A 12,623-nucleotide genomic window follows, 5' to 3' on the forward strand; every position below is an offset into this window, starting at 1 on the left:
TGAGCCGAAGTCAGAGGTTCAACTGACTGAGTCGCCCAGGCACCCCCACAAAACAATGTTTTTTAATGTAGCCCTTGCCTGGTCCCTGGCTCCCAAGCATCTGTCTGTTTCCCTGGAGAAGCAACTGATAGATATTGGGCATTTTTTCTAGGATCTGTCAGCTTACTGACAATATTGTATATTAGATGTATATTGTTAAGAGCTTACTTTCATTTTTATTATATACCTTTGGGAACTTGAATTTAAGCAACTGCTTCATTGAAAACAAAATACTGAGGTAGTTGGATACTGGAGCTCACCTTCATGTATACTATGGATTATAAAGCTCAAAACTGATGTATTTGTATTGGGAAAATAATTACACACTTAGATTACAGAAAAATAACACTTTTAGCAATTAGCCTGCATTTCACAAAGTGTCATATCTTATTTTTAAAAGTGGTATGTGGTATATCCATGCAAAGGGATACTATTTGGCAATAAAAAGGGATGAATTACTGGTACATGCTACAAGGTCAATGAAACTAGAAAACATTATGCTCAGTGAAAAAAGCCAGTCACAAAAGGCTCTATGTTGTGTGATTACACTTAGATGAGATGTCCAAAATAGGCAAAACCATAAAGAGATTTCCAGGGACCAGGGGAAGCAAAGAATGAGGAGTGACTGCTAACAGGTAGAGTGTGTTTTGAGGGGATGATTAATATTTTCTAGGATTAGACAGTGGTGATGGTATTACAATTCTGCGAATATAATAAAAGCACTAAATTGTATATTTTGGGAAGGCGAATTTGATAGGTATGTAAATTATATCTCAATAAAACTGCTTTTTTTTTTTTTAAGAGTGTAGGTTTACTGCTTACCTTTTCTTGTGAAAGAATGCCATTTATTCTGTGTTTATGAATGTTTTCCACTTTGGCTATGAAAGCATTCTTTTACAGTAAAATAATAAAAGTCTTGTATGAGACTTTAAAATGTTTATTTAGCAAGAAAGAGAATGTCAGTTGTCATGCTTTGCTGGATTTTGAAATCCAGAAGTGAGGAATCAACTGATGTGGGTCAGGCTGGGGAAACAGGCCGCATGGAGACATTGTCAATATGCCTCCAGATAATCAGCAAGGTTTAAGAATGTAAAGTTTAATATTCAAATGAATATTTGTTTCTTTGGTCTTCTTGCTAATTATTTTATAATAGTTGTATCAATAAATGTTGTATGATGATAACTATTTTGTGACCTGAATGCTTTATGGCATTTTGATAGAAAGTTAGAACCTATCCTTTCTCATATTTAAATCTCATATTTTCTAAGTAAAATGCTCATGACCTTCAATTTCAAATGTCTTGGAAGACTGGAAATTTCCAGAATTAGCTTTGATAGTACTACACAATTAGGGCTATCCTTATCTTCTATTCATTATGAACCAATAGTTTTTTGTAAGCTATATAAACCTAGATCAAGATTAATTCAGATGTCATATTCCTCTTACCCATGGAGGTATTTATTTATTTATTTATTTATTCATTTATTTATTTATTTTTACCTACATGAGCATAATAAAATTTCCTTATTTTATCCTTGTACATACAGTTGCCATGACTACTGGGGGGAAACCAAGGTTAAGTTCTAGGCAAGTCCTCTGGTAGTTTTGTACTATCATTTTGTTTTTAAAATTTTAATTATTTGTCTCTCAGCAATCAGGGACATGATCTCGTCTTCTAGTTCTAATTCTCAACTCTAGGTAGATGACTCTTAAATCCATCTCCAACTCTGACTTCTCTCCTGAGTTCTTTCACATTTTGTTTATTCCTCTGTGGAATATTTCCACACGGACAGATATTTGTTTAATTGATGTATCAATGTCTAAAGCCAAGCTAATAATTAGAATGTGTCCAGAATATTGCAACCAAGATGGTGAAGCATTTAGAAAGCATGTCTTTGAAAAATGTCAAAGAAATTTGGAAACTTGCCTTGGAAAAATAGAACTCTAAGGCAAAGCATATGAATGCCTTTCAGATATTTGAAGGCTCAAGCATAGTTCCTTGTCCAGAGAAGGCATACCTTAATAATCTTTGTATCACACCAAGTACCTCACCCAGTTTTAGATGGATGAATATGGGTAAACATCATTAACATATTGTTGAACATTCTAATAACCAGAACTTTCCAATAATACCCTAATTTGCTTCTTAATTTAATGATTTCTTTCACTAATAGAAATGTTCATGAAGAGGTTGGATGAGTGTTGCAAGAGCAACAAAAAGTTAACATTTCTGCACTGGGTGGAAAGTTAGACTAGTTGACTGTGGATACCTAAAGGGCAGTGCTTCCTTCCAACACTCACTGGACACCAAGAAAAACTTTTGTTCATTTGTGCACTGAACTTTTGACTTGCTGTTACTGCAGCATAACCTATTCTACCCTAATGAATACACAGTATATGGTAATAGTTTTCGACAGGAATCTAACATCCTATGTGGGCTAAGAGAAGTTAATTAACTTTCCTGGCCTGGATTTGCTTATTAGTAATAATTGAGGGCTAAATAAAATAATCTCCAAGGTTGCACCTACTTAAAAATAATACAACATTGTGATTCTGTGAATCAAAGAAATTTTCTGGGAAAACAGTGATGTTATCACAAACCTGCTGGTGCAGCTGGTAGAGTCAAAAACCTATCACCCATTGTAGTCAGGGAATTGTTTTCCTAGAAGCTGTCTTTGTAACTTTCAGGCAGAGATAAAGTCATGCCACAACAATGTTTGTTAGAGAGCCAATGCCCAGAACTACCTTGAGATGTTACAAAATCTTACTTTTCTTTTACTCAGGGTAATTAACATGGGAATTTTCCTTCATCTGTGAGAGGAGAATAATGAATACCGATTATTGAATATTTTTCTATTCAAGGTATTCCACATACATTATCTCACCAATACTCATCTATTTATCTACCTGTTATCTGTCATCTATCTCACTACTAGTAACCTCTATTATTTTCCCATTTTTGCTAAAGATGAAACTGAGACTCCCAGAAAATAAAGTATCTTCTCAACCAAAAAGCAGTGCTACGATCTAATCCCAGGTTTGTCTGGGTCCAAAGGTCAGGTTCTTAACCTGTAAAATATTTCAAGAGTAGGTTGTAAGTTTTAATATGAAGACAATTTTGTAGGTAGGGTGCTTCAGATTTAGTTCCATCCTCTTTTATATATGGTTAACTTGACCTCACCTACCAAAATCACTCTCTATATCTTTCAATTTTGGTCACATATTAACTTTTCCAAAATTATTATTTTCTTTTTTAGAGTTCTCCTTCAGTTTCAAGAAGTTTCTCAGCAGTTTTTCTCTTTATTGTTTTTTTTTTTTTTTTTACTTTTGCCTTCCCATACTATTTTGTATATAATATACACCTGTTATGGTCTATCACTCTGTCTATAATTTTAAGTTCCTGGTTCAAAATAGCAAGCAAAACAGTACTAAATTATAAGCTGTGTGGGTTTTCTATCACTGTGTGAAAGACATGTCATTTTGTATTTTTACGTTTTACTACAGAAAATTAAGTAACACAGATTGAACTATTCTTAATCAAAAAACTTCCTGTTCTTTCACTTCTATTTTTGCATCTTTTCTGACAGTTTTGACTTATTTTTTTCTAATGTCATTAACATTGACACTGTTCTATACCTGTTGTATAACATCTTACAATAGAAATTCTTGGCCAGCTAGAAAATTCTCAGTATAAAATATCAGAAAGAAAAAAAATTAAACATTTGCAAAAGGTAATTCTTACCATAATGTAAAATCAAAAATGCAAATAGCTATCTCATTTACTCAACAAATTTGAAGTCGCCATGGTAACAATGCCAAGGAAACACAAAGAAAACAATAAAATAAGATGGCAGACAAATAGGGTTTCATTTCATTTAACTTTGAAGATTAAACTCCCTAGAGACTCAATACTTTGTTTACAAATCCTTAAAAACTTTGTAAATTGTCTGATTAACAGCAACTTTTCCTCACGAAGCAATGACTGCATAACATTTTGTTTGAAGTGTGCATTGTGGTAATCTCCCTAGAGTCCTTGCATCCCTTCCCTTTTTGCTTTGTGTTTCAGCCAGCAATCACAAATCCACAGAGGTGGCTCATCATTGTTTAACTCAATCAAAGTAATCTCATTTTTCTTGCCATAGTGGATTTCACAGCAAAGGGATTGGATCAGCAATGAACATGTAACACAGTTAAGGCCAATGAGACCTAAGAACAAATAAGGACTTTCTTGCTCTTCTCAGAAAGAGAGGGTTTTTATTTCTTAACTTCTTATTTTTCTAATATGCACAAATATATCCATGTACTATTATGATCATATCTCAATGTCAGATAATTTAGAACATATCTCAATATCAAATACATTAGAAGAAAGTAACACAGGACTATTTTAGCAACAACTTTGAATTTGGAAACTCAAAGAAACCTTGAGAGATTATGTGAAAAATATTTGAAATATATAAAGCATACCAACAATTTTTCCTCAATTCAATACACTGGGGAATTATATTGAGCCTTTGGTTCACTTGTATTATTATTTTTTGTTTATTTATTTATCTTGAGAGAGAAAGAGCACAAGAGGGTAAGTGGCAGAGACAGAGGGAAAGAGAGAGAGAATCCCAAGCAGGCTCTGCACCATTGGCTGCAGAGCCCAATGTGGGGCTCGAACTCATGAACTGTAAGATCATGACCTGAGCCAAAATCAAAAGCCAGACACTTAATCAACTTAGCCACGCAATTTATATGTATTGTTAATCCAAGCTCACTTAGGCTCCTAGTTACTTACCTGATATATAAGCTCTCCAGTGACATTATCTGCCTAATGCATCAAGTCAAACAATGCTGTGCAACTCTCAAGACCTTTCCTAATCTGGGTCTTCCCTGCTCTCTCTCTTCTACCTACATATTGTTGGCACTCCCTCACATGTAACTGCAGCTCTAGACTCATCACAGTTCTGCTGTTACTCTCGTCTCCCTCTCCATATATGCCATCTCAATTTTTGCATCTATACCTTTTGGTCAAGGCCTCTCACTCCACCTGCAAGGATGAAACTCCTCTACCACGGTATTTGGCTCCTTGGCTCTGATTACACGCTATCATGCTTTTGCTTCTAATGCTTCAGTTTTCTCTGTAACTAGGTTGTTAGATCCTTAGGAGTAAGGATTGAGATTTATGTCTCTTGTATCCCCCTATAGCCTCAAACACTGTGTAATAAGTATAGACACTAAATAAATACTTGCTTGATTAATAAACCATGTTTTGGGGCACCTGGGTGGCTCAGTAGGAGAAACATCTGACTTCAGCTCAGGTCATGATCTCACGGTTTGTGAGTTCAAGCCCTGGAGCCTGCTTGGGATTCTCTCTCTCCCTCTTTCTCTCTGCCTCTCCCCCCCCCCCCTTCTCAAAATAAATAAACTTAAAAAAAAGTAAACCATGCTTTTACTATTTGTCTTATGGAAACTGTTGCATGGATCTAGAAAATGATTTTAAATAACTAGTTGGCTTAGGGGTGTCAAGATTTAACAAATAAAAATACAGGATGCCAAGATAAATAATCCTTTTTTTGTATATCAAATGCAATATTTAGAGCATAATTATACCACAAATTTTCTGATTTTTAGTTAAAAATTCAAATTTCATGGGATGTCCTTTACTTAATCTGGCAATTTTATATTAGCCCACTCTAAAAAAACACTTGTACTTATTTTTCTAAATTCAAGCTAAATGTCACATTTATGAATCATTTAAACCTTACACAGTTTTGCTAATCAAGTTCTGTAATACACAAAGTTCTCTGCATTGTTTTACCTAGCGGCAACCACAAAGAGATTGAATATCCATTATGTGAAAGTCACCATGCATGCTCCTGTACAGGGAGGCAAAAATGAATAAGGTGCCATCTCTGTTCTCAAGAAGTTCATATTCTTTGGGAGAAAAAGCTCAGCTCATGCCAGTCTCTATTTGATGCGCATGTACTTGCTAATCTATATAGTTAAAACTTCCTTTAGGACTGACCCACACCTCCTGACCAAAGATCCAAGACGACGCTATATACTTTGATTGTCAAAAATGAAGTATTTTGGTTTTGAAGTACACATTAAATAGTTCCTGTCTCTGAAGTATTATATAAATACCATAATTCATAATCCTAAGTGGAAACAACTAATCATAATTTGTTTTGATCAGCACATTATTCTCAGAATTTGATAATGAAGCTAGCTTTTATTATGGATGGTTCTTTTTCTGGTTTCTAGGTATTTAATATGCATTTTTTAAGCATAAGCAATGGAAATGTATTGCAAGACATTTTTTTGTTTCCCTTTGAGCCATGGTGTAAATCCTTCACAGATAAATGCCATACCAACTACTTAATATGAGTCACTTATTTAGATGATCATTAACATACAATGATTTAGATTTTGAAACTCTCTGCTGTGCGGTTTTGGTCTGCGTTAGCTACTCTCTTATCATCCAATCTTTTCTGTGGTAGAGAACAAGGACATTTTCTTTGCATAGCATAATGTCATAATGGCAATGTGTATTTATGTGTGTGTGCACAAAGTTTGATATTAGTTAAAATTTTTAGCTACACTGTGCTTATACTTGTATGTCATATAAATCCAGTAATGTCTATAATAATCAAAGATTCAAAATTCCGGAAACAACAGCATGGTTTTCATAATAGTAGTGTGTGTGTGTGTGTGTGTGTGTGTGTGTGTGTGCGCGTGTGTGTGTGTGTAAAAGTATTTCCTAGACTTAGAACATACAATTCAAAGTTTTGAAACAATGTTACCTTAATATACAACATATAAATTATAGTTCTAGAATGGAGTGTCATGTTTTTCCTTTCTTTTCCAAACCTAATTATTGATCTCAATGCACCAATATTGATCTAAATGCATAATTCATAAAATGATGATTTCCATGGAGTTCAATTGGTTATAAGCATATCACGTGAAATGACAAATGGAGTGGTATTAAAAAGAATATTGGGGAAAGTTATATCAGTTTGAACAATTTGTCAATTTTCCAGATAGAAGGCTATAGCTAACATCATTAGTGAAGTCTTTGAAATTATGAAATACTCATTTACAGTATATATACTTTAGGTTTTGTCAAAAATTACCTTAGGTAGTTCTTCAATTTGATTGGCATCTAGATAAAGCTCCTCTAATGTCCGCTCAAAGTTAAAGACCTCCTTTGGCACCTGCTGAAGGCTGCAGTGGGAGTAGTCTAAAACTGAGATGATTTCTTCTTCACCTCGGAAACATCGGCACGGCACCAGTCGGCCGATGATTTTCCGTTTGGTGGTCATCTCCAGGCACTGCACTAGAGAAAAAGAGAAAAACAATCTGCTTAGTTGTCTACCTTTGAAGGGAATTCCTGTAATATTTAAAGCCTTAGAAATTTACTTTTAGTATAAATTTCATAATTATGTGATGCTTTAAAATTTATATAGAAAGTGCACATTATATTATTAACACTTGAACAGCCCTTTATGGTATGTAAGCTATAGGTTTTATTCCCATTTAACGACAAAGAGATGGAATTCACAGAAGTTAAGAGATTTCCCATCATCACACAGCTTTGGAATAGCAGAATCTAGTCAGAACACAATCCTGACTCTGTGCAATGCAATCACCATACTTACATTCTCATTTGACACACGAATCTGTATTTTTCAATTTTATGCATATTACACTATAGAACACAAACATCTGTAATTTGTTGAAAAAAACTATATTTTTTCCATTTCCACCAAAATATTCAAGTTTCATTCCTAAGGTTTATGATAACCTCTTTCTTACCCACAAATTCATTCCATTAGTGAACATACATTTATTAAATAACCACTATGTTCCAGGCATTGATGTAGTTAGTTAGTGGGATAGAGTGATAAATTGAACAAAGTCCCTGTTTTCATGAAGCTTTTATTGTACTGGAACTACAGATTAGAGTTAGATTGGTTATTTGCTTCAGAATGAGAACCTAGCTTTATGAATCCTATGATTTCACTGGGAGAAAACAGGTTACAATCATGGCAGGAATTCCTGTAACATCTTTGTCTAGATTAAACTGGCCAAATGCCATAAAATCTTGCACAGGCCTGTGCCATTTATAACATGCCATTATAACACTTTATCAAATTTATTAACTTTCATGTCATTCTTCTAGAATGTAAGTCTCTTGAGAGTAGAACAGTGTTTTATTTGTTTTGTATTTGTCTTGATGCTTGACATATGGTAGATGAATTTATTCGATAATAAATGTAGAATAAACAAATGAATTCATGAATGAATAAATGAATATATTTAGGACCCCCCTCCCTCCCGCCCAACCACTATCAGCTATGGATAATTTGCTTGAAGCACTTCTCATTCTGACTAAAAGGTCACTATCTCTGTGAGTGTCTCTCCAGGAAGAATGATTACAGTCTTCCTCTGAGTTCTCAGAGCACTAATCATATTTCTTCCCAATTACATGTTCTATTTCCCCACTAGGTGAGTTCTCTGAGGAGAAGTTCTTGTCTTACTCATCTTTGAATTCACAGACACAGTACAGTTTGCCAGCTGCAGAGTAATACTAAATGAACATTAACTTGAAACATGCAAATTTTGGTTCATTTATTTGACTTACCAGCATAAGTTTATTGCTAGAAAGTAGTGATAGTTTATAAAAACAATATAGAATTTTGCTTTTTATTTATTTTATTTATTTATTTTGAGAGACAGAGAGAGAGAGGCAGAGAGAGAGAGGGAGAGAGAGAATCCCAAGCAGACTCTGCCCTGTGGGCACAGAGTCCAATGTGGGGCTCAAACTCACGAACTGTGAGATCATGACCTGAGCCAAAGTTGGACACTTAGCCAACAATCACCCAGGTGCCCCAGAATTTTGCTTTTTAAATTGCTCACGTTAAATCCTATTTGGAGGAAAATGAGTAGAAAACATTTAGGAGATGTTGGACATTCAGCCCAAGTTTTAACTTATGAAATTAATAAAATGAAATTTAGGGGACAGGTTTATGAGTTAGAATTTACAGATGGTTATCTGCCTTTGGTATTGTGTAGAAGGCCAACTACAAACATTAAAAAAAAATGACCTTTCTTTTTTTTTCCCAATATATGAAATTTATTGTCAAATTGGTTTCCATACAACACCCAGTGCTCATCCCAAAAGGTGCCCTCCTCAATACCCATCACCCACCCTACCCTCCCTCCCACCCCCCATCAACCCTCAGTTTGTTCTCAGTTTTTAACAGTCTCCTATGCTTTGGCTCTCTCCCACTCTAACCTCTTTTTTTTTTTTTTTTCCTTCCCCTCCCCCATGGGTTTCTGTTAAGTTTCTCAGGATCCACATAAGAGTGAAAACATATGGTATCTGTCTTTCTCTGTATGGCTTATTTCACTTAGCATCACACTGTCCAGTTCCATCGACGTTGCTACAAAGGGCCATATTTCATTCTTTCTCATTGCCACGTAGTACTCCATTGTGTATATAAACCACAATTTCTTTATCCATTCATCAGTTGATGGACATTTAGGCTCTTTCCATAATTTAGCTATGGTTGAGAGTGCTCCTATAAACATTGGGGTACAAGTGCCCCTATGCATCAGTATTCCTGTATCCCTTGGGTAAATTCCTAGCAGTGCTACTGCTGGGTCATAGGGTAGGTCTATTTTTAACTTTTTGAGGAACCTCCACACTGTTTTCCAGAGTGGCTGCACCAGTTTGCATTCCCACCAACAGTGCAAGAGGGTTCCCATTTCTCCACATCCTCGCCAGCATCTATAGTCTCCTGATTTGTTCATTTTGGCCACTCTGACTGGCGTGAGGTGATATCTGAGTGTGGTTTTGATTTTTATTTCCCTGATGAGGAGCGACGTTGAGCATCTTTTCATGTGCCTGTTGGCCATCTGGATGTCTTCTTTAGAGAAGTGTCTATTCATGCTTTCTGCCCATTTCTTCACTGGATTATTTGTTTTTTGGGTGTGGAGTTTGGTGAGCTCTTTATAGCTTTTGGATACTAGTCCTTTGTCCGATATGTCATTTGCAAATATCTTTTCCCATTCTGTTGGTTGCCTTTTAGTAAAAAATGACCTTTCTTCTTCATTACTTTCTATCTCTTGAACTCCTACATCTTACATTTCTAGGAATCTGAATCAGAAAGTTTTGTAACTGTTATTTTACTTGACACTTGAAATCCCTGATTGTCAGTTGGTGCCTTCCATGTCTCTACCTGGGCTTTAGCACATATTAAGCAGCCAGTAAATGCATCTAGTAAATATCTGACACATATTAGGCACCTAGTAAATGTTTGTTGAAGTTATTACAGTTATAAAGGTAAGTGATGATGGCTTAGACTATGAGAATGAAAGCAAGGATAGAGAGAAGTGATGGATTAGGAAGACATTTTGGAAACAGAATCCAATGTGTTGGTGATACATTAAATGAGAGATGGAAGGGGAGACTGTGGAGGGAGGGATGGAGAGGACTTGAAAGATTCCCAGATTTTTAATTTGAGTCACTAGTACTCACACCAACCACCCAGCTGTACTGTCATAGAGCTAACTCAGGGTATATATATGCCCTTGTCTGCCTCTCTGACCCACAGATGAATGTGGAATCAATTGTCCCTGCCTGTGTTGTCCAGTGACTTGCACTCACCCTATTGTGTTGAACCATGTGACTATGTCTTGATACTTGTCTGCTGTTGCCATGGCAAATTTTTTATTATAAACCAAGAGGAAAAAGAATATTCAGGCCTGAACCTAAACCATTTGGTCAGAGGATCCACTGTCCACCAAGACTTTAGGAACTCAGTTCACTAAGACTTCTTTCCCTTTCCCTTCCCCAAAATGGAGTCTCTGTTGGTCATCCTCTGTATCCCTTCTCTCATCCCCACAATGTACCGAAGTTTTCCCCTGGCCCAATTTCTCTCTTCTCTATTCCCTGTGCACATGGAGAATGTGCCTTATATCATGATCAAAAACTTCATTGAGCCTTGTCCTCTTCACTGAATGCTCTCTCAGTCTCAACTAAAACTTGGTTCACTTGAAGCCTTTAAAAGTAGAGCATGCTGACATTCTCATGCCTTAAATACTTCAGGGCTGGAAAGTGGAATTGCTTTCCCCCTTGCTCTCTAAAAATGATTACTTTTCTCACATCCTATAAAACCCCTGTTCCTTTGATAGTCTTATTACCTAGCAGTAACATCCTTCCTCTGTTCCTCATGCCATTCATTTACCATCTCTTGAACACTCCTCTTCACCCTTTGATGACTTTGGTATCTCTTTACCTGGACTATTTCTTAATCATAACTGCTTCCATTCCTGATTTATACTCCCTATATCTAATAACTTTCAATTTTTTAGCTTTTCTTCATTCTAAATTTCTAAATAACTTGATTATAGTTTTCCTCCTTTATTTTTCAATACTGTTTTTTTTTTTAATGTTTATTTATTTTGAGAGAGAGTGAGAGAGTGAGAGAGCCTGAGCAGTGACTAGGGGAAGGGCAGAGAGAGAATCCAAGCAGACTCCATATTCTCAGTGCTGAGCCTGATGTGGGGCTCAATCCCACAAACCATGAGATCATGACCTGAGCCGAAATCAAGAGTCAGACCCTTAACTGACTGAGCCACTCAGCCACCCCTTGCAGGTTTCAAACATGTAATGTGCTGGTTTAACTTTCTTCTAATAAATTCCAACACACTTTTATTCTAACCAAGCAAAAATACAGAAATTTTGTTTCAAATCAGTAGGATTTATCTTATTATGACTATACACTATTGTAATTCAATCACAATTTAATTTTTTTTAATTTCCTTATTTTTTCCTTTGCTTGATTTTTCTGTGTACCTTTTATTAATTCGATTTTCTGACTATCTCCACTTAGTATAGTCAAATAAGTGTAATCTGTCATTTTTTCCTCTGAAATAATCCTCTTGTTTATTTTTATGTTTGTTTGTATTTTCTTGTTCCTATCTTGAATGTCTGTTTTTTTCTAGATCTGATATATATATTTTCCTGAAATGTCTCTTCACTATCATTCTGTGAATTTTCCATTTCTTTCTCATGTTATGTCTTCTATTTTCTGAATCCTGTTTCTTTTTTTCTTTCTGGATTTATTGGAATATAACTTCCAAAGCAGAACATAACGTCTAGTAACTTTCTGAGAAAGGATCTCAGGTAGATACATTTTTGAGAGCTTTGCATGTCTGAAAATGGTTTAACTTCACCAAAAACAATTGAAAGTTTGACAGGATATATATTTACAGGTCAGAAGTAATTTTCCTTCATAAATTTGAAGACATCTTTTTTATTTTACAGCTTTTAAAGTTGTTGCCCAAAAATCCAGTTCCATTACTATTCAAAATCCTGTTTTATACCCACCTTTCTCTTCCATGAGAACATTTTAGGATTTCTATCTTATCCTTAGTGTTTTGAAATTTCATGATAATGTGCTTTGATGTGTTTTTTAATCCACTGTACTGGGTACTTGACAGACCCTTTCACTTTGGAAGCACTTATCTTTTAATTCTGTTAAATTTTCTATTATTATTTAATTGTTAATTTTATCATCTTCTTT

General features: G+C 35.3%; 1 protein-coding gene across 7 annotated transcripts in view; it reads right to left on the reverse strand.

Annotated features, from left to right (window-relative positions):
* Nucleotides 1-12,623, reverse strand: part of LRRC7 (leucine rich repeat containing 7) — a 561,274-nt gene that overhangs the window by 358,769 nt on the left and 189,882 nt on the right. For all 7 annotated transcript variants that reach the window (XM_078451792.2, XM_078451793.2, XM_078451796.2 and 4 more), the window contains one exon: nt 7,164-7,366. In XM_078451792.2, the coding sequence (XP_078307918.1) occupies nt 7,164-7,366 (203 nt within the window). The remainder of the gene's footprint in view (nt 1-7,163; nt 7,367-12,623) is intronic.

The sequence above is a fragment of the Panthera onca genome, chromosome C1 (genome assembly GCF_046562875.1).
Source record: "Panthera onca isolate mPanOnc1 chromosome C1, mPanOnc1 haplotype 2, whole genome shotgun sequence".
In the NCBI taxonomy this organism is placed as follows: Eukaryota; Metazoa; Chordata; class Mammalia; order Carnivora; family Felidae; genus Panthera; species Panthera onca.